Below are 22,134 nucleotides of genomic sequence, written 5' to 3' on the forward strand. Positions count from 1 at the left end.
GGCCTGAACCCAGCTTATCTCATTCTGCCCATCACCTTCCCAACAACTCCCCTGCCCTGCCCTGTCAGTCTGTAACTCAGGGGGCCATATTGCCTTCCAAAGGACACTTGGCAATATCTGGAGACATTTTGGTTGTCATAGCTTGGGGGTGTTACTGGCATCCAGGGGGCAGAGGTCAGGGCTGCTGCTGAACACCCCACAGTGCATAGGACGGCTCCCATAGCAACGACAAGAAAAATCCAGCTCAAAATGGCAGTAGTGCCCACCATTGCAATTAGGGCAACTCATCTCACTGGAAAGGGCCCCGTTTTTCAGATAAAGAAACTGGGGCTCAGAGAAGCTGTCTAACCTGCCCAAAGCCACACAGCTTATAAGCAGAGAACCAAGGTTGAAGCCCAGCACCGTCTGGTACTAAACCTTGGGCTCATTTCACTGCCCCACACGGTCCCCACAGCAGGCCGAGGGATGGAGAAGGCCCCTCCCCCAAGAGAAAGGATAAACAGGGACCCTGCTCTGGATCCTCTATCTGGCGGCCTGGCCTCTTGGGCACCCTCAGATCAAGAGGGGTTGAAGACCCAGTTCCCCACCCAAAGTAAACCCCTCAGTCCTTAGAGGTGGGCCCTAGACCACCAGGAGTTCTGGGAGAGAAGCGCACACACATGCACGTGTGCACACACGCCTAGGGCAGAGTAGGAAAGGCAGGTAGGGAATCTTATGAAAGTTTTCAAAATATGAGTTTCGATTCAGACCAGATGCAGTGTGTGCTTCAGTTCTGCTAATGCGACCTGTGTGCCCCTGGGCATGTGACTTGGCCTCTCTGAACCGAGGCTCCCAAATCTGTCCAATGAGACTCATCCTGTCCACCACCCAGAACTGACTGAGGAACAGTAAAGGGGTGAGAGATCCCTGACCCACCTGGCAGCCCCTCCGAGAGCTGCGCAGTCTGCACGGTATCTGCTCGTGTTTCCATCCGGCAGTGGGGTGTTGAGGTAGGGGGTTGGCTAAGATGCCCTCAGCAAGGCACTCCCCTTCTGGGAACCAAGCAAATGGGTGAGCTGCACCCTAATCCCACCCTAATCTTCCTCCTGTCCCAGCCCCACCCAGTCTGGCAGGCTCAGCAACTCACCCATGTGTCTGTCCCCAGAGATCTCCCTGGATGTGGATGCAGACCGGGACGGCGTGGTGGAAAAGAACAACCCAAGAAAGGTACCTCACTACAAGGGCAGCCTGAACGGGGGGCTTCCGGGGCCAGAGCCCCAGGCTGGGTCCTGCAGGCAGCCGTGGTCCTCCCAGCAAGCTTCAACAACTGTCATTTTACAGATGAGGAGACAGGTTCCCAGACACACACTCCAATGACAGAGCCCACCAAGGAGCAAGCTCCTTAGAGGGACAGCTATGCAGCAGGTTCCTGAGTCTCAGTGGCCCCCATCCACAGGATGGGGACACCCCGTTCATAGAGTTGGTGGAAAGGATGAACGTCCTGCCACAGAGGAAGTACTGCCAAAGCATTTGCTCTTATTATTTTGCCTTTTTTTTGACCATCAGGAGCAGAAGATTGCATTAATCATTCCCAAGTCAAGGCATATCATCTTTAATGGTGCATGCACAACCCCTCTCCTGTTTTTAGTTTTTCATTTATTCGTTCATTCATCATTCATTCATTTGCTCATTCATTCATTTATTCTCTTTGATCCCGCATTCCCCACTCCCATTCTGCTCCCCCCACAAAGGACCACTTTAATGGTTTTAACACGTCACTTTCTGTTCCTGTGATTCTTGCGAAACATGCGGTGTGGTTTGCGTGTGTGTATTTTTAACTTGTGCAGACAGATAGCATTGTGTTTTCCAAGTCGCTGATTCCTACTTTTTCCTCAACCCCGTTTTTAAGCTCTGCTGGTTTCGCTCTATGCACATCCAGGCTTCTGTTTTCCATTTTCTGCCCTTGTATAGCATTTAAATTTTTGCCATGGCCATACATTACTTTTATAATAACAACCTAAAGCCTGGTTTAAATTATATGGAGATGGATACTTTAAAAAGCTAAATAAATACAGCCCAGTGAGAAGCCTGGGGCCTAGCAGCCAGCTGCAGACTCTCTGCATGTCCTCAGGCCTATAGGGGAGCCCCTTCCCCCAGGCTTCTCGGGGGGCTCTGCCCTAGCCCTGCCTTCCTGAGGCCAAGGCAGCCCCACACATATGTTCTGTGTGTCCATGGCCAAGCTACGTGCCGGTAGGCACCACAGAGGCCTCTGAGGTATCTGACCTCTGCTGAGGAGCTGGGGACTCACCCGGTCCCTGTGGGCCTGAACTTGCCCAGGCTTCCTCCATCTCGGCCAGTGAAGTTTCATACGTTCTTTACTCATCCCATAAATATTTTTTTAAATTTTATTGAAGTATAGTTGATTTACAATATTGTGCTTAATTTCTGCTGTACAGCAAAGTGACTCAGTTATACATGTATATATTCTTTTTCATATTCCTTTCTGTCATAGTTTATCCCAGGATATTGAATATAGTTCCCTGTACTATACAGTAGGACCTTGTTGTTTATCCATCCTACATATTACAAGTTTACATCTGCTAATCCCAAACTCCCACTCCTTCCTTCCCCCACCCCACCTCCCCCTTGGCAACCACAAGTCTATTCTCTATATTTGTGAATCTGTTTTTTGTTTCATAAATATGTTCATTTGCATCATACTTTAGATTCCACATAGAAGTGATATCATATGGTATTTGTCTTTCTCTTTCTGACTTACTTAGTATGATAATCTCTAGGTCCATCCATGTTACTGCAGATGGCATTATTTCATTCTTTTTAATGGCTGAGTAATATTCCATTGTGTATATGTACCACATCTTCTTTATCCGTTCATCTGTTGACGGACATTTAGGTCATTTCCATGTCTTGGCTATTGTGACTAGTGCTGCTATGAACATAGGGGTGCATGTATCTTTTTGAATTATGGTTTTGTCCAATATATGCCCAGGAGAGGGATTGCTGGATCATATGGCAACTCTATTTTTAGTTTTTTGAGGAACCTCCATACTGTTCTCCATAGTGGCTGCACCAGTTTACATTCCCACCAACAGTGTAGGAGGGTTCCCTTTTCTCCACACCCTCTCCAGCATTTATTATTTGTAGACTTTTTAATGATGGCCATTCTGACTGAAGTGAGGTGATACCTCATTGTTGTTTTGATTTATCCCATAAATATTTGTTCAGCATCTCCTATTTCAGGACTGGGTCAGGGCTTGGGGATGCAGAAAGAATGAGAGAAATGCAGCTCCTGCCCTCAGGGAGCCTGAAGTCCAGTGGGGGGGGACCCACGTTAAAAAGAGAGTGACGTGGGTGGCTGTTTCATCACAATTGTCCTAAGTCTGCCCCAGAAAGAACGTGTACAGTGCCATGAGTGTAAACCCAGGGAAACTGCTTTGGTCTGGAATATCAGAAAGGCTTCCAGGAAGAAGGAATGGTTATGCTGTCACTGGAAGGAGGGGTGGAGTTGGCCAGGTGAAGGGAGACAAGACAGCATTCCAGGCAGAGGTGAGACAGGCTGGGACCTGGGACCCTTTTCTGCAGTGCTGCAATGCTTGCACCTGGACAAACATCTCCTTGAGCAACAAAATACAGAGAAACTATAAGGGACTAAAAATAACTGCATGCAAATTCTGGACAAAAAGATTCAAAGAGACCAAAGAGCCCAACTGCCACTTCTGAAGAGCAGGGAGCAAAAGCAGGGGGTCGCGAACAAAAGCAGAGTAATGGGCATGCCCCCTGCACTCAACACCGCCAAAGGAGTGGGCAAAACACCCAAACCACCCCTCTGGCTCGACCCCTGCACACACCCCACCCTCACCCCGTATTAGGAACCAACTTGCCCGCCCCTGGGCAAGCGAGCAAGCAAGGGACCCTGCTGTTTGTTCTCGCTCCCCCCAGCTGCAGCAGAGGCCCCAGTAAAGCCTTGCCTGAATTTCTTGTCTGGCCTCTGATCAATTTCTTTTGATTAAGGAGGCCAGGAACCCTGGTTTGTAACAGAGGGACCAGCATGCGAAAGCCTGAGCTTGGAGTCTTCGGTGGGAGGCCGAGAGACAGCCAGCATGGGGGAAGCAGAGTGAGGGAGGTGGAAGATGAAAGGGAACAGATGCAGAGGTTGGCAGGTCTCACAGGGCCTTGCGGGCCACAGTGAGAGATTGGAGCTTTATCCTAAGTCAACAGGGAGCTCCTGACAGGGCTTAAAGCAGGAAAGCAACATGATCTGGTTGGAGTTTGTTCTAATATCACTCTGGCTGCAATGTTGAAAATGGATCATATTACAGGTCTCATTTGGAACACTCAGAGCATGTTTGAAAATGGCTGGGTGCCCATTCATCCAGAAGACTCCCCCTAAGCCCCTCTGGGTACTTTTTTCTCCTTCCAGTTTTATCGTGATATAATTGACATATATCACTGTGTACGTTTAAGGAGTACAGCATAGTGATTTGACTTACATACATCCTGAAATGATTACCACACTAAGTTCAGTGGAAATCCATCATCTCATATAGTTTAAATTTTAAAAAATAGTTTTTCCTAGTGATGAGAACCAAGATTTACTCTCTTAACATAACTTTCAGGGAATTCCCTGGCAGTCCAATGATTAGGATTCCATGCTTTCACTGCCAAGTCTAGGCCAAAAATAAATAAATAACTTTCGTATGCACCATACAGCAGTGTTTGTCTCTCTCTGTCTGACTTATTTCACTTAACATAGTACCCTGTTGGTTCATCCATGTTGTCGCAAATGGCAAGATTTCATTCTTTTTTATGGCTGAGTACTATTTCATTGTATATATATATACCACATCTTCTCTATCCATTCATTATTGATGGGCACTTATGTTGCTTCAATATCTTGGCTATTGTAAATAATGCTGCAATAACACAGGGGTGCATGTATCTTTTCTAATTAGTGTTTTTATTTTCTTTGGATAAATACCCAAGAGTGGAATTGCTGGATCACATAGTAGTTCTATTTTTATTTTTAGAGGAATCTCCGTACTGTTTTCCATAGTGGCTGCACCAATTTACATTCCCACCAACAGTGCACAAGGGTTCCCCTTTCTCCACATCCTCGCCAACACTTGCTATCTGTTGTCTTTTTTTGTAATAGTCGTTCTGACAGGGATGAGGTATTTCATTGTGGTTTTGATTTGTATTTCCCTGATGATTAGTGATGTTGAGTATCTTTTCATGTGCCTGTTGGCCATCTGTATATCTTCTTTCGGGAAAATGTCTATTCAGCTTTTCTGCCCGTTTTAAAAATCTGGTTGTTTGTTTCTTTGATGTTGAGTTGTATGAGTCCTTTGTATATTCTGGATATTAACCCCTTATCAGATATATCTGTTGCAAACATCTTCTCCCATTCAGTAGGCAGCCTTTTCATTTTGTTGATAGTTTCCTTTGCTGTGCAAAAGCTATTTATATATTTTGAGGTAGTCCCATTTGTTTATTTTTGCTTCTGTTGCACTTGCCTGAGGAGACAGATCCAAAAAGATATTACTAAGATTGATGTCAAAGAGCATACTGCTTATGTTTTCTTCTAGAAGTTTTATGGTTTCAGATCTTACATTTAAGTCTTTAATCCATTTTAAATTTATTTTTGTGTATGGTATAAGAAATTAGTCCAGTTTGATTCTTTTGCATATAGCTGTCCAGTTTTCCAGCACCATTTATTGGAGAAGCTGTCATTTCCCCATTGTATATTCTTGCCTCCACTGTTGTATATTAATTGCCCATATAACTGTGGCTTCATTTCTAGGCTCTCTGTTCTGTTCCATTAATCTACGTGTCTGTTTTTGTGCCAGCACCATACTGTTTTGATTACTGTAGCTTTGTAGTATAGTCTGAAATCAGGGTGCATGACGCCTTCTCTTTGGATACTTTAGCACCTTTCATAGAATGTCTGCCTGTTCATTTCTCTGGCCGTCCTCCACTTCCCTGCCTTCTCCCTACTCCAGGCGATGGCACACCAGACGTGAGGCTTGGAAATGCTCAAGTCAGCCTTCTGTCTCTATGTCTCTCTCTGCCCCCTCCTGAACTTGCCTTTGGTGCTTACACTGACCTTCTCCAAGCATCAGATGTAGGACTCACATTTGCCTGGTCACAGTTGCCCCAATGGGTAGATGCTTTTTTTTTAAATTTTATTTTATTGAAGTATAGTTGATTTACAAAGTTGTGTTTAGTTTCTGCTGTATAGCAAAGTGACTCAGTTTGATGTATATTACATATGTATAGTCTTTTTCCATTATGGTTTATCACACGATATTGAATATAGTTCCCTGTGCTATACAGTAAGACCTCATTGTTACCCATCCTATATATAATAGTTCTCATCTGCTAACCCCAAACTCCCAATCCTTCCCTCCCCCACCCTACCTCCCCGTTGGCAACCACAAGGCTGTTCTCTGTGTCTGTGAGTCTGTTTCTGGTTCATAGATAGGTTCATTTGTGTCATATTTTAGATTCCACATATAAGTGATATCATATTGTATTTGTCTTTCTCTTTCTGACTTACTTCTCTTAGTTTGATAATCTCTAGGTCCATCCATGTTGCTGCAAATGGCATTATTTCATTCTTTTTAGTGGCTGAGTAATATTCCATTGTGTGTGTGTGTGTGTGTGTGTGTGTGTGTGTGTGTGTATGTATGTATTATGTTTGTTTATTTATTTATTTATTTATACCACATCTTCCTTATCCATTCATCTGTCAATGGACATTTAGGTTGTTTTCATGTCTTGGCTATTGTGCTGCTGTGAACATAGAGGTACATGTATCTTTTCAAATTATAGTTTTATCTGGGTATATGCCCAGGAGTGGGATTGCTGGATCATATGGCAACTCTATTTTTAGTTTTTCGAGGAGCCTCCATACTGTTTTGCATAATGGCTGCACCGATTTACATTCCCAGGTAGTGGCTGCAAGAGTCTCACCCTGGGGCTGTCTCTCCAGTGTCCTATGGGGTCTGCGCTGGGGTTGAGAATATCTGTCAGAAGATAGAGAAGACAGCACTGACCTCTCTCCTCGCCAATGCAGGCATCCTGGACCTGGGGCCCTGAGGGGCAGGGAGCCATCCTGCTGGTGAACTGTGACAGAGACACACCCTGGTTGCCCAAAGAGGACTGCAGCGATGAGAAGGTCTACAGCAAGGAAGGTACCACAGGATCCACACTTGAGCTTGGGGTGGGGAGCAGGGAGGAACAATGAAAGCACTTATGATAAGTCTTGGGCTGGGCCAAGGGTGAGGCAGGTGTGACCTTGGGTCTCCTGAGGATGGTGGACTATAGTATCCACTCCTGCTAAAAACAGACGATAAAACTATCGATATAGTTCAATTGGAACCGTGTTTTTTTTCTTTTAAAGTTTTTTTGTTTGTTTTGTTTTGTTTTATAAATTCTTTTATTTATTTATTTTTGGCTGCATTGGGTCTTTGTTGCTCTGCAGGGGCTTTTTCTAGTTGTGGTGAGCAGGGGCTACTCTTCGTTGAGGTGTGCGGGCTTCTCATTGCAGTGGCTTCTCTTGTTGCGGAGCACGGGCTCTAGGAGTGTGGGCTTCAGTAGTTGTGGCATGCGGGCTCAGTAGTTGTGGCTCACAGGCTCTAGAGCGCAGGCTCAGTAGTTGTGGCTCATGGGCTTAGTTGCTCCGCGGCATGTGGTATCTTCCCGGACCAGGACTCTAACCCGTGTCCCCTGCATTGGCAGGTGGATTCTTAACCACTGCACCACCAGGGAAGTCCCTGGATCCACGTTTTTTAAGAAGTTGTACATATGTAGAAAAAGGAGCAGAAGGGAGTTCCCAAAAGGTTATAGGAAGTCATCTGTAGTGTTGGAGATGACAACTACTTCTTATGCTTTTTCATAATACACAGGTTTGGGGTTTGCTTTGTCCTGATTATGAAAGTAACAGGCCAACATTCCAGCCACAATTCTCCTTTGTTTTTTTAATTAAGATATAATTGACATACAACACTGTCTAAGTTTAAGATATACAGCATAATGATTTGATTTCCATACATCATGAAGTGAGTATTACAATAAGTTTAGTAAACATCCATCATCTCATATACGTACAAAATTAAAGAAATAGAAAAACAAAATTGTGATGAGAACTCTTAGGATTTACTGTCAACAACTTTCATATGTAACATACAGCCGTGTTAATTACATTAATCATGTTGTACGTTATATCCCTGGTAACTTATTTATCTTACAACTAGAAGTGTGTACCTTTTGACCACCTTCATCCAGTTCCCCCACGCCCCCACCCCGCCCCAGTGCAATTCTCTTAATTCTAACCTCCTCATGCATCCACCCCTCAGACCTCAAGGACATGTCCCAGATGATCCTGCGGACCAAAGGCCCCGACCACCTCCCCACCGGATACGAGATCGTTCTCTACATTTCCATGTCGGACTCGGACAAAGTGGGCGTGTTCTACGTGGAGAGTGAGTGTCCCCAGCCTGGCCCTCCTGCAGTTCCCATCCAGTCAGTGCCCTCTGAGATACCCCTCGGGGGTCCAGCTCCTCCCTCTAAGGCTCCCCAGACCCCTCCCTTAATAGTCACAGGTGCAGGTGACTGGAGAGGGCCAGCACTGGGTTCTTGGTAATGGTAACCAGGACCACCGTTGTCCTGTGAAGTCAGGAGGACCCGTGGGATAGATCTCTCCTCCCTCAAAGGAGTTGGCAGTGACAGATTTATGTGGAACCCAGAGGAGTTCCACGTGAACCAGGGGAGGAAGGGCTTTTGAGGTCCATCTTTCCCAGAATCACATCACCTTCATGATACCTGAGGCAGGTACCCACTCCCTCCCACCCCCACCAGGTGTTTTCTGCTCATCTCAGACTTTCTGAACATGAGAACTGCCCCTGACTTTTAAAGAGCCCCTGATGATGCTGTGGGCACCCCCAAGGAGAGGACCCCTTGCTCCTCTTGCCAAGGACAGGGCCTCCTGGGTCCCCAATGAGTCAGGAACGTGCTTCCGCCATGGAGCTAATCCTCGCAGCTGCCTGCTCTGTCTCGTTCCTTCTGTGAATCGGTGTTGAGCCCCCTCAGTGCCAGGTGCTGGTCTCAGCGCCGGGATCCCTGGGTGAACTCTGCCATCACACCCTGCCCTCGGGAAGGAGACGGTCTAATGAGGGAGACATAACGGAGAGCACAATTGGAGGAAATGACACAGACCAAGTAGTAGAGAACGGCAGGGGCAGAGGCGTTAGCCTAGATGGTCCGGCAAGGCCTCTCCGAGCAGGCGACATTTGAGTTAAGAACCAAAGCAGCAATGAGGAAGAACCAGCCGTTCATGAGCTGAGGGGAGAGTGTCGTAAGCAGAGGGAACAGCGCGTACAAAGCCCGCAGGAAGCAACCAGTATTGGAGGAATAGACAGAAGACCGGAAGAGGGGCATGTGTTGGAGTCAAGGTCAGTGAACTGGGCAGGGGCCAGGGCATGCGGAGAGGGCTTGATTTTATTCCAAGTGCACTGGAAAGCCGTTAGAAGGTTTTAAGCAAGCGACTGTCAAGGTCTGATTTATGTATTAAAAAGCCGTCTCTGCAAAATCGTTTGCTGTGGTGCAGGGTGAGGCTTCCCCCACATGCCCAGCTCTCTGGGGGGCCCAGGGTCTCCAGCCTAGCTCTGGGCCCCTCCTCTGACCAGGCCCACTAAGAGCAGTTGCCATGAGGACTTGGTCCCAGTGGCCCTGGACCCTCACCTCAGGGAGGGATTTAGCCAGGACAGCAGTGGACCCAGCTGCCACCTGAAGCCAGCCCTCCTCCTGATCCACGCTGGGCTTGGGCAGTGACCTCACGCAGGTTGGAATGTCCCCAGGGTCAGGCCGGCTCCGCCGCCTAAGTGGGCCGGAGATGTTGATGTTTACCATGTCCAGGCCAGGGTTGCCACGGGGGATGGGGCTGCCGGCCGGAGAGGAAGGGTACAAGCAGGATCTCGGCTTCTTGACCACATTGTGTCGTATTGTGACACTCAATCTGTTGCTACGAGTGACACCTGGACGTTATCTACAGCGTCTTTTTGTTGATGGCAGTGGATTGAGATCTGGCCCTTAATCGCGTCCCTCTCCCTCACTGCCATCAAGATGGGTCCTGAGCAGACAAGAAAAGGAGGAACCACTGCTGTGAGTGCTTTGAGATGCTGTTCCCCAGTCTGTCTTATCTGGGCTGCCATCTTGCGATGGGGGGGAGGGGCGGTGTTACTGATGCAGCGATGATCCCAGAATAGTCAGTTTCCCACAAAATTGGAATCCTGGGTGAATACTCAGTGCCACACTAAAGAACAGGATGAAAAATAATTCATCTGTGGTACAGTTTCCTCTTCTTCCTTTTCTTCCATGCAGGCATTTTGGGATTTTGTCAAAATCCATGTACACCTGTGGATAAGAATATGTTGTGTTACATGAATGTCATGTGTCACCTGTGTCCCCCAAGGGCAGGGGGCTGGGCTGGAGGCTGAGGGACCCTGAGAGGGAGCTCTAGAACCCAGGAGGTTCAAATCCTGGATCTGGACAAGTCTACTTACCAGCCCAGGCCTTGGGTTCCTCTTTTGTGATGTGATGTGGGGCTAAGGAGAGGCCTGACAGTTCCTGCTGGTGACAGAGATTAGATAAGGAACATGTGTCAGCACTCAGTAGCTGGCCCGTGGAACACTCTCTATAGATGGCACTTGTTGCTTTTGGGGGGTTATTATTATGATTATTAATTACAGTAAGTCCCCTGCATACGGACAAGTTCCGTTCCAAGAGAGCATTCGTAGGGCCAATTTGTTCATAAGTCCAACAAAGTTAACCTAGGTACCCAACTAACACAATCAGAGGGCAAGCTGCAGTTTCACTTACGCCTGATATTGATGGAACGCACATTCGCATCTTTGAAATTTCGCAACTTGAAGGTTCGTATGTAGGGGACTTACTGTATGATGATTGCAGTGGACAGGTGTCTCCAGTGCTGTTAGGAAGACCCAGGTGTCTGTGCTCCAGCCTCAGATTCTGCCTCAGTATCCCAAAGTTGGGACCTGACCACTTCCTACAAGGGTGCAGTGTCCAGCTTGTCCTAGTTTGCCCAGGATTTTCCTGTTTTAGTACTAAAAATCCCTCATTCCGGGAAACCCCTCAATCCCAGGCAAACCAGGACAGATGGTCACCTATCAAAGAGTCTCCTTGGGAGGTGGAATGGCTCCAAAGTGACCAGAAGGGTTATGCCACATGCCAGCCTGCGGGGCCGATGCCTGGGGCTAAGGAGAAGTCAGGGTGGCTGGCAGGGCCCAGCCCAAGGCACGTGGGCTGCTCAATAGAGGGTCATTGTTGGTTCCTGCAGGGAGAGCTGGTCACACTCAGGCAGGACTGCACCCAGCTGGGACGGGGGATGGGGGAAGGCGGCTCCTCGAGACAGTGGCTGGATTGTTCCCACCAAGTCATCAATCTGCCTAGAGCTGGCCCAAGGCACCAGAAAGAGAGGCACATGTAAATTGCAGGCCATAGAGGGGGAAAAAAACTGCATGCAGATGGGCAAGAACGCATCCTTCCATCTGGCCCAGCTCCCCTGCCAGACCCCCACCCTCCCAGGCCCAGGTGGAGCGCACACACACACACACACACACACCACCTAGCTGCCCAGAGCCCTGGGAAAGTTTTGGAGTTTTCTGCAAAGACAAGTCAGCTTCTAGGCCTGAGGATCTCTTTCCTAGCACCAGTTCAAGTGCAGCCTGGGACAGGTGGACATGGGAGGGCCTGGGTGTCTGGGGGAGAATTTTTTTAATTATGCAGAGCCATCTGGATCTACTTAGTGATTGGGACACAAGGCATATGTTGTCTTTTCTGAGTGAGAAGGACTTCACCTTCTGTCTTGAGCTGTTCCTTGGGACACCCAGTGTCTGAGTCTATATGCCTCATTTCTTGGGCCCACCTAAGGGAAGGTGAGGTGAGGTGTTTTTCTTTGCCTTCTGTTCCTAAGCCGTTCAATGAAAAGGTCATGAATTTTGCAGTAAGGGGTGTGCTGACACTTTCATGGGCTCTCATAGTAGTAATACCAGCAAGTCCCAGCCGTGTTACCCATGGTTACCCTCGGTTACCCAGCTTACCTCAATCCCTGATGCTGCCATTTCATCTTGCAAGGACCCTGTGGCATAAGTGTTATTATCCCCCATTTAACAGATGAGTAAACTGAGGCTCAGGGAGGTTAAGTGAATTCCCTGAGGTTTTGCAGCTTGTAAGCCAGAGAGGTACATGAACCTGCATCTCTCTGACTCTGGAAGTCATAACCACTAAGGTAACCCACCCTTAATGAGATGTATAACGAGGGTCTAGTTGAGCACATTGTCCTACATGAGGAACCATCCTGAGCCTGGGCTTTGCTGGTTCCTCCATTCATTTTGCAAGTTTTAATCAAGCACCCTATTCATGCCAGGACTGTTCTAGTTACATGCTCTAGCCCTCAGGTGACTGGTCAATAATCATACCCATTGTTGTTGACAACAGTACTAAGCTGAGCCTGATTCTGCCCTTCCAGCTCTGCAGGGCATAAAGAAACTCCTTCTGGAACTGCATAGGGTCCTACCTCCATGCCTTGGGCAATGCAAGTATCTCCTCTCCTCACTGCACCCCACCTCTGCCGCCCCCAGGGGCATCTCAAAGGCTGCCTTTCTCTGCTCAAACGCCTCCCACCCCGCCTTCCTTTCCCTGCCCTCCTCACCCCAGTAACCCCACAGGCTCTCTCACCCCGTAGCTCTACTATGACGCTTCCCACATCTGCGCCATCTTATCATAAGCTGAGCACTGCTCCTAGACAGAGGGGCTGCATCTTGCCCGTCTCTGTGTCCCCCAGAGGTCCTTGCCCATGTGGTCACAGAGTAGTAATTCAATACATGTGCTCCAAATTGGCCTGAAAATTCTCCCTTGGGGAGTGGTGTGGGAGCCATTGGTTCATTCAGTAGATATTTATTAAATACAACCTGCCCTGGACTGGGCCTGTCTCAGCCCCCATGCAGGTGACAGTCTCTCAGAGCCAACAACTAAACACTGAGATCATGTCCACTTAAAGGCTGTGATGGGGAAGGACGGGGGCTGCGGAAACTCCAGACAGAGCCCCTGGCTTGGTCTCTGGGGGATCTGGCTACGATTCCCAGAAGTGACAGAAATCAAGGCCTGAAAGAAGGAGGGAGATGACTCTTCCAAGCAGAGGGAACAGCGCTGTGAAGAGCTGGGTGGTTTCAGTGGGGCAGGAGCGCGGGAGAAACCAGCCACAAAAACGTGCAGCCAGAGGCCCACGCGCCAATGTGGTTTGCATTATATGGAGGAGAATTTGGGGCACAAATGGGCACTTTGGTGTTTTATTTATATAAAGGAGAGGAGAGGTCGGGGTTCACAACTAGACAGGGATTTGAGTCCCGGCTCAGCCACTTGCTGGCTATGTGACTCCGGACAAGCCATTTCTTATTTCTGGGACTGTTTCCTCCTCTGTAAAATGGGAACAATAATTCCCTTCCTTGACACCACTGGCTTCCCGGTCCTCAGCTGCTATCATCTCATGTCCCCTTCCTGGGAGAGTTAGCTCACTTTATAGGCAAGGAAGCCAGAAGCCAGGAAGGGTGTCTGCTTGAGTGCCACATGGCTAGGGCCCTACAGTGCTGGGAAGATGACCAGGCCACGGCCCTTCTGGTGGCATTTTCTGCTTGTGCTTTTCTCTCTGTGTCTAGAGGACAGGTTACTCTGCCATCGCGTCCCCCATCAGTGACCCCGCCCCACGGACGGTTGTGGGTGGGGCCTGACCTTGGTCCTTCTCCCTCCAGACCCGTTTTTCGGCCAGCGTTATATCCACATCCTGGGCCGCCAGAAGCTCTACCACGTGGTCAAGTACACGGGTGGCTCTGCCGAGCTGCTGTTCTTCGTGGAAGGCCTACGTTTTCCCGACGAGGGCTTCTCGGGCCTGGTCTCCATCCACGTCAGCCTGCTGGAGTATATGGCCGAGGTGAGGGCTCCGGGCCTCTACCAGGAGGGGCTGCGCTGCGGGCCAGGTGGGGCTCCTTCTAGAGGGCCACTCCCAGGGGGGTCCCCAGGATGCTCTACTCCCCTCAAAGCTCCAAGGGGAGGGGGTCCAGGCCCCACCGTCCACATGTGTCTGCCAGCATCCTCTGAGCTATGCTCTGGGGATCCTCCTTACTGTACCTACTCCCCCGGATTCCCTCCAGGTCATTTTTTCTTACCTCATGCCTGTCCCTGGTCTGTCCTCCTCCCTGCAGAGGGCGGGCCTAGTTCTGAGGCACAGAGTGCCAATGGTTAGCACAAGAAGCAAAGTAGGCCACACACATGTGCCCTGTTCTTTCCTCCCTGCCTGGTCCCACACCCTAGCTGTGGGTTCTACCAACTCTGACCACAGGCCGAACCCCAAATCCCAGTCGCAGGCCATGTCCCCTCCCTGTGGCCAGACATCTCACCCACCTTTGCACTTGGTTTTGGGAAACTGGACGAGGAGAGCACCTTCCCCTCCCGAGGAGAAGCCCCCCAACCCCCCAGCCTAGGATGTGTCCTGCCCACAAGGACCTCTCATCAAAAACTGCAGCCCCAGACCCCTGCCCCTCAGGCCCACCCCGCTTTGTTCAGATATAGCGAGGGACCTGGCTGCCCTCTCAGACACAAGGTTTGCTCCCCAGTTCCATCCCCGGACCGCTTTGAGGCAGGAGGCCGTGGGCTCTGCCAAGGGTGAAGCTAGGTCTCTCTTAGATTTATGAGAAGGGGCTCTGGAGTCAGATGGCCCAGGTTTGAGCCCATGAGACATTGGGCAAGTGAATTTACTCCCTGTGCCTTAGTTGCCCCATCTGGAAAACAGAAATGACAAATACTGCTGCTTCCCAGGGTGGCTGTGAGCATACAAGCTTGTGAGATCTCATTCACAAAGCAGCCTCAAGTCGCTGGGAAAAGGGAAAGGCAGGAAAAGCAGAGCTAACAGGAGGGGGTGGGGAGAGGGCTTCGCCTGCTCCCCCAGTGCCTGGAGCAACCTGGCCATCAGGGTCTCTCAGATTGGCCCCCTCCAGTGGACACTCAAAAGGCAGACCCCGGGGGACTTCCCTGGAGGTCCAGTGGTTAAGACTCTGCGCTTCCACTGCAGGGGGCACAGGTTCGATCCCTGGTCAGGGAACTGAGATCCTGCATGCCGTGCAGTGTGGCCAAAAATAAATAAATTAAATATATAAATATTTTTTTTAAAAAGGCAGACCCATGCAGGAAAGGCCACCTCCATCCTCCCCACCAAGGGCAGTGGCCGGTTTCCTGTAGCTTTCCAAAGCCAGCCATGCAAAGGAATCATATCTCATCTTCCTTCAAGTTGCAGGCAAGCTGCCCGAACCTTTCCTTAAAGAACAATGTGGACATATCAAAATTTTCCCCAAGAACTTTATAACACTCACACATAGAAAAGGGCAAGGTGCCCAGAGCAAAAATAGAGGAAGGCCGGGGCTGGCTCAGCCATCGTGTGAGCTGATTTCAGGAAGAGAACTTTGATGCAGCGAGATCAGACAGTGGTTGAGAGTATGGGCTCAGCAGCCAGACTGCCTGGGCTTATATACAGGCTCTACCACTTACTAACCATGTGACCTTGAGCAGCTATGTGGCTTGGTTTCCCCATCTGTAAAACAAGGATTATAATACTATCTACCCTCTGGGGTTATTGTAAGGCAGAAATGAAATCTCACATGTAAAAATAGGACCTGGCACACCGTAAGTGCTCCCAGAGGTACTACTGTTATCGGTTTCACCCACTTTGTTAGGCAGGAGTGAAAAGCACCCTGACAAGACTCTTTGATCCCCTCCTCTTCTCTCCCACGCCCAGGAGATCCCCCTGACACCCATCTTCACGGACACCGCGACATTCCGGATTGCTCCGTGGATCATGACCCCCAACGTCCTGCCTCCCTTGTCGGTGTTTGTGTGCTGGTAAGCGGTAGGCACAGCGCAGAGAGTGGCTAAAGCTGGGGCTTCAGGGGCAGACAGACCTGAGTTCAGATCATGTTCTGTTACTTACCAGCTGTGTGACCTTGAGCAACTCACTTGGCCTCTCTGAGCCTCTGTTTCTCTGAGACGCTCACATCACAGAGTCACTGTGATGATTAAGTGAGATGAAGCAGGTGAAGTATTCATCCAAGGTCCTGGCACAGAGTTTTTGTGCTCTGAAAATAATAGCTAGCATTTCTTTCCCATGTCTTCTTGGCCCATACCATGCAGTCAGGACCCTTTCTCTACAATGAATATTCAACTCATCTTATTCATCCAGCAGTTCTTTAACTGAGCATCTATTGTGTGCTAGACAGCTACAGCGAAATGAGAAGCAGGGGAAAGAAGTGCCCACAGGTGATACTGGCCACACCACCTGGCCACACACCCCTGCTGTCCTGGACCCATTCCCTGCCTCCATGCTAGGCATAGCTCTTCCTTGGAAATCTGGGGAGTCAGAGATGTAAGGCTTTGGGGCAGGTGAGGGTGAGAATTCCCCTCCTCGTTTTGTTTGTTCATGACTTTGGTAAACACTGCATGAGGGGATGAGTTTGCTTGGCCCTTGACTCCAGTGGCCTTTGCAAAGGTGCCTTTGAACACAGATGTGGCCTCATCTGCCCAGCACAGCCCAGAGATGCCAACTGCTGTTGCCACCTCAGTGGGCTGGCCCTCATCCCTCCTCACCCTCCCTCTTGGCCTCCCCCTCTTCCTACACTTCTCAGCATGAAGGACAACTACCTGTTTCTGAAAGAGGTGAAGAACCTGGTTGAGAAAAGCAACTGTGAACTGAAGGTCTGCTTCCAGTACATGAACCGGGGAGATCGCTGGATCCAGGTAAGGAACCCTAAGCTGGGAAGGACATGGTCCAGGGCTCAGGCAAGAAGAGGCAGCTTAATGTCAATGCCCTGGCGCCCAGCTGCTCCACGTATGCGAGTTCTGTCCTCAGATCACACGTGCACGTGTGCACAGGGACAGAAATGTACAAGGTAATTCACTGCAGCTTCTTAGGGTAGCAGAAGACTGCAAAACAACCTAAATGTCCATCCATGGGGCAACGGTGTGACCATATGATTGGACAACCTTTCTGTGGAGTACTATACATCAGCTAAAAAGAAGCCAATCTATAAATAAACAATGCACTTCCAGTTAAGGTGTTACTTGCAGGAAAATGTATACAGATGTTACCAGTTATGTTTTTTAAAATGGGGTCAGTGTGAGTACAAACATGCTGGGGATGTGCAGAGACTATTTAAGGAGGGATATATAAGAAACCACTGCCATCATGTGCTTGAGAGGAGAATTGGGGAGGCTGGCTAGTATTCACTGGTGGCCCCCTAGGCTCGTCTGATGGCTCTTCCCCGTGTCCCCACAGGATGAAATTGAGTTTGGCTACATCGAGGCCCCCCACAAAGGCTTCCCTGTGGTTCTGGACTCCCCCAGAGACGGAAGCCTGAAGGATTTCCCAGTGAAGCAGCTCCTGGTGAGATGCTGAGGACCACCTTGGGGGATGGGGGAGGGCACAATCCTGGGGACTCTTACAGGACAGAGTGGTCGGGAGGCCTTGGGCACCCCTGGCAAATCAGTTTACTGCAAATTAGTCTGTTGCCTCTATCTTCTCATCTGCAAAATGGGTCAGTTGGGATAGTAATCTCTAACATCCTTTCCTGCTCTGATAACTGATGCTTTTCCAAAACATGGAGAGTTCTCTCATGGTAAACTCCTGCCACTGCCCCACCTCCAACTTACAGCAAAGTAAGTTTCAAAGAGGAATATTATAGTTAAGCAATTGTCAAAAAGCATGGTTCCAACTTCAAAGCTCATTAAAGCTGTGACTTTTTTCAGTTCATGAGTTTTTAAAAAAGCAATCTGACCCCCACTCCCGATTCTAGAGGTCATTACCACTCTCCTTTTATGCCATCAACAACCAAGTGAATGAGGACAGAACCAAAATCAGTCGTCTCTGTCCTCACCTTCCGCCCTGAACAGGCAGGGGGAAGCTTGAACAGAACACGAAACAGAGACTGGGTAGATCAGGTGGCTTTGCCAAGGTCACACACAGGGCAGCCTCCCATGAGACATCAGGGCTGCTCAGAGGGAACCCTTTGCCAGGTCCGCACCTGCTTCTTGAGAACAGTCACTAACCTAGTCCCTTCATCACAGGGAGATGGCAGAGCCAGTGGTGTGAGCACAAAGCCCTGGAATGCCAGACAGATCTGGCCTTGAGTCCCAGTTCCACCCCTTGGCAGCAATGTGACCTTGGGCAAGCACCTTAACCTCCTCAAGCCTCAGTTTGCTCATCTGTAAAATGGGGATAGAAAGAGTATCTATCTCACAGGCTTATTGCGAAGATTGAAAGCATTATATAAGGCATCCGTGCTGCTCCTGATACAATGACTATTATTAGCTGCTGTTCTGTTTCTCATTCCACAGCCCTGGACACTGTCCTCGGTGAGGACTGTCCACTTTCTCCAACATGAGGGGTAGTCAAACCAGCCAGCAGGCAGGAGAACCAAGGCCTCTCAGATCCTACTCTTACTCTTTCTTCCCGGGTCACCACCTGCCTTCAATGTTCCAGGCTGGCCTGGTACCAAGGCCCCCGGACTGCGTTGTTCCTGGAGGCCTGGGCCAAGCCCAGCTTTGTGCTGCATGCCTGCCTGCCCATGTGAGGCTGTAAAGCCCCAGCTGCCCCAGCCTCTGGCGAGTCTCACCTTGCCATCTGGGGCTCGCAGGCGAGAAAGCACTAAGCTGCAGCCATTCACCCTACTGGGCACAGCTGTCCCTTGAGCCTCTAAGCTGGGCCAGGATAAGCCACATCTTCTCACTCTTTGGTTTTTATTAGCAAGGATTTTTGTCAGACAAGCTTAGTTCCAGCCACAGTGCAAGCTCCCAAGCAAGATCCCTACTTTTTTACCAAAAAATCATGAAAGGAAACTTAAAATTCAGGGGGCATCACTGGGGTTATATCATGTAACTGTAGTCTGTTGGAACTCTGTGCTAAGAAGGATTCTGAGGCTATATCTGGACTCCGTGAATAAATATGGTTAGTTGGGAATGGGTTGGGATGGTATATATGTTACATATCTGCTATTCCTGCATGTATTGGTCAGCTTTCACTTGGTAAGACTGCAGTAACAAACAGCCCCCATATCTCAATAGCTGACAACAGCAAAGGTCCATTTCTTGCTCACATTAAGAGATGAGTGGGGATGTCAATAGCACAAAATGAGGACCAATCCAGAAATCACCAATATGTCTCCGTGTTTAAGAAATAGAGACACACCCAGAGACCCAGATGTACACACACACACAGGCACTCATATATTCACATTCATTCTCACGCTCATACTGACATGCTCACAAACTCAGCCTCCGCATGCCAGGGTCCTGCTCATCAGTGGGAATCAGAAGAGCATGGGTGACCCCCCCTAGAAGCTAAGTGCCCACAAGGCCAGACCAGAGGTAGTGAAAAGTGGTCATCAGAGGGTGGCTGGGTTGGGGCTAAGGGCTCCTGGCCGCAAGAGACTAATGACGGGTGTCTCTTGCCCAGGGCCCAGATTTTGGCTACGTGACCCGGGAGCCCCTCTTTGAGCCTGTCACCAGCCTTGATTCCTTTGGGAACCTAGAGGTCAGTCCACCAGTGACCGTGAATGGCAAGACATACCCCCTGGGCCGGATCCTCATCGGGAGCAGCTTTCCTCTGTAAGAGAAGCCAGGGTGGGCCTGTGGGCACTGGCAGGGGGCAGGGAGAGTTATTGTTTCCCTTTAGGAGCAGACTGGGTTGCTCATACATGGAGTGATTGGCTGGGAGAATTAACCTCTCCCATGACTCTCTGACAAGATACAGACACTCTTGGAAAGAAAACCAAGTTAGCCTTTGCATCTTAGTATGAATTAGGATCTAATACAAAACTAAATAAATAACCCTCTTCCCAAAATGGGAGGGAATATAACGAGATTATAAAGAAAGTGGGGAAGGGATGAAGGAGTTCAGAGAAGGAGTACCGAAAGAGGGTCAGTGGGAGCACACCAACAAATCCTCGGGGGTGCCCATTCACAAAAGACACATGAGAAGACATGGCTCTGCCCCAAAGCCTGAGTCCCTGGCTCCCTGGCCTGTCAACAACACCTTCACTACCTCCCCAGGTCACCCACCAGTCGATGAGAAGGCAGATTCTTCCTTAGAGCGGTTGCTGGGGAGAGAGTGAGTACTGTGGGTCCTCACTTCACAAAAGGGCTGCCAGGAACCTGCACATATGGGACCAGCCAGGATTTGGGCACCAAGTCCCTATAAGCCACATGGGATTCTCTACCTTCAGTGGGAGGCCACTGACACAGACAGTGACCATTTGCTCACCCTGCCCTCCTTCTCCCTCCACTCAACAGTCACTCATCCATTCAGCAGGTATTTCCCAGGCACCAGCCAAGCACCAAGCCCTATGTCAGACATGAGGTTCCAAACATGAAGCCCAGCCCACACCTTCCAGGAGATGATGGAGATCACAGACATGAAACAGAGGGTGTGTACAGTGATAGAATGATACAGAGTCAGGGAAGCCCAAGGAGGGGTCCCTAACCCCCTTAGGGGAGTTCACGGGGGGTCTTCTTAGAGACAAATATCTATTGAGAGTCTTCTCTGTGCCAGTTATTGTTCTGGGCTGCGGGGAGACAGCATTGAGCAAAACAGACAAAGTCCCAGCTCTCGGGAAGTTTTCCATTAGGGGTGGAGGCAGTATAGACAATAAACATGGAAGCCAGCAAATAAATAAGATACTTCTGAGTGCTAATAGGTGCAATGAAGAATATAAAATAGGGTACATGATAAAGAGTGATGGGGCAGGGGCACTTTGGCTTTTGTGTTTTTGAGGAAGTGACTTTGGAATTGAGGCTCAGATGATGAGAAGGAAGCAGCCATGGGAAGATCAAAGGGAGGGAGCATTCCAGATAGAAAGAATAGAAAGGACAAAACCTTGGTAACAAGTTTAGCATGTGGCTAGAGCAAACAGAACAAGGAGGAAGGGAGGAAGATGAGGTAGGAGGGACAGGCAGGGGCCAGATCAGTGAGGCATTTGTTGGCCACTGTGAGGTTTTTGGGTTATATTATAAGGGTAATGGGGAGATTGAAGACCTCAGGGAGTCTGGGAGTGTGGAAGTCAGGAAGGGCTTCCTGGAAGAGGTGTCACTTGAAATGATTGAAGTTGAGAAGTTAACAGCGAAGAGGTACATAGGCTAGGGAAGATTTTGGAATCATGCCTGTGTCCTAGCCCCCTCCAGCAGTCCATGAGGGATCCCTGAGCACAGAAGCTGGCTTCTTACACCTACTGACACCCTCAGCGGCCAAAGGCTGGGCGCTATGCTCTTCACACAGACCATGGCTACAGCTAACTCCTCATTTTTCCCCTTGGGCTCAAACACCTTTCTGCCTGTGCCAGGGTCTCTGCAACTCAGGCTCCTTCCCATGACTTTTCCTCCAATGCTATTCTGGGTCCAGGCTAGATTCTAAACGCTGAACTCCTCCTGCAGACCCTCTGGTGAGACAGGCACAGTGGGCAACCTTCTGAAGAACTGTCTCCTCCCCAACCCCACCCTAGGTCTGGTGGTCGGAGGATGACCAAGGTGGTGAGGGACTTCCTGCAGGCCCAGCAGGTGCAGGCACCTGTGGAGCTCTACTCGGACTGGCTGACCGTGGGCCATGTAGATGAGTTCATGACATTCGTCCCCATCCCAGGCACAAAGGTGAGCTGGCCCCTGAGGCTGGAGTGAATAGGATAGTGCAGAACCCCTGTACTACCAGCTCTTGTCAACAGAGAGGGGTATCTAGAGGAAGCAGACCGCAGAGAGGAAGAAGGAAGTAGGCTGAAGCTGGTTTGTACGTTGTTGCTGTGGCAGGTAAATGTTTAACCCAATAAATCCAAAATATTAGCACCTCAACATGTAGTCATTATAAAAATTATTCATGAGAGATTTTACATTCTTTTTTTATACTAAGTGTTCAGAATCTGGTGTGTATTTTACTCTTAGCACATCTCAACTCAGACCAGCCACAAGTCAAGTGTCCAATAATCCCACAGGGCTAGTGGCTACTGTACTGGCCATAATGTTCTAGAGAGCAAT

General features: G+C 49.3%; 1 protein-coding gene across 1 annotated transcript in view; it reads left to right on the forward strand.

The window, feature by feature from the left end:
- Positions 1-22,134, forward strand: part of PADI2 (peptidyl arginine deiminase 2) — a 46,858-nt gene that overhangs the window by 19,248 nt on the left and 5,476 nt on the right. The window contains exons 4-12 of the mRNA XM_082477609.1: positions 1,145-1,206; positions 7,076-7,193; positions 8,358-8,483; positions 13,827-14,005; positions 15,863-15,966; positions 16,746-16,857; positions 17,396-17,503; positions 19,571-19,722; positions 21,612-21,756. Coding sequence (XP_082333735.1) covers positions 1,145-1,206; positions 7,076-7,193; positions 8,358-8,483; positions 13,827-14,005; positions 15,863-15,966; positions 16,746-16,857; positions 17,396-17,503; positions 19,571-19,722; positions 21,612-21,756 — 1,106 coding nt within the window. The remainder of the gene's footprint in view (positions 1-1,144; positions 1,207-7,075; positions 7,194-8,357; positions 8,484-13,826; positions 14,006-15,862; positions 15,967-16,745; positions 16,858-17,395; positions 17,504-19,570; positions 19,723-21,611; positions 21,757-22,134) is intronic.

This window comes from Balaenoptera physalus (assembly GCF_965194825.1).
Source record: "Balaenoptera physalus genome assembly, chromosome: 1".
NCBI classification, from domain to species: Eukaryota; Metazoa; Chordata; class Mammalia; order Artiodactyla; family Balaenopteridae; genus Balaenoptera; species Balaenoptera physalus.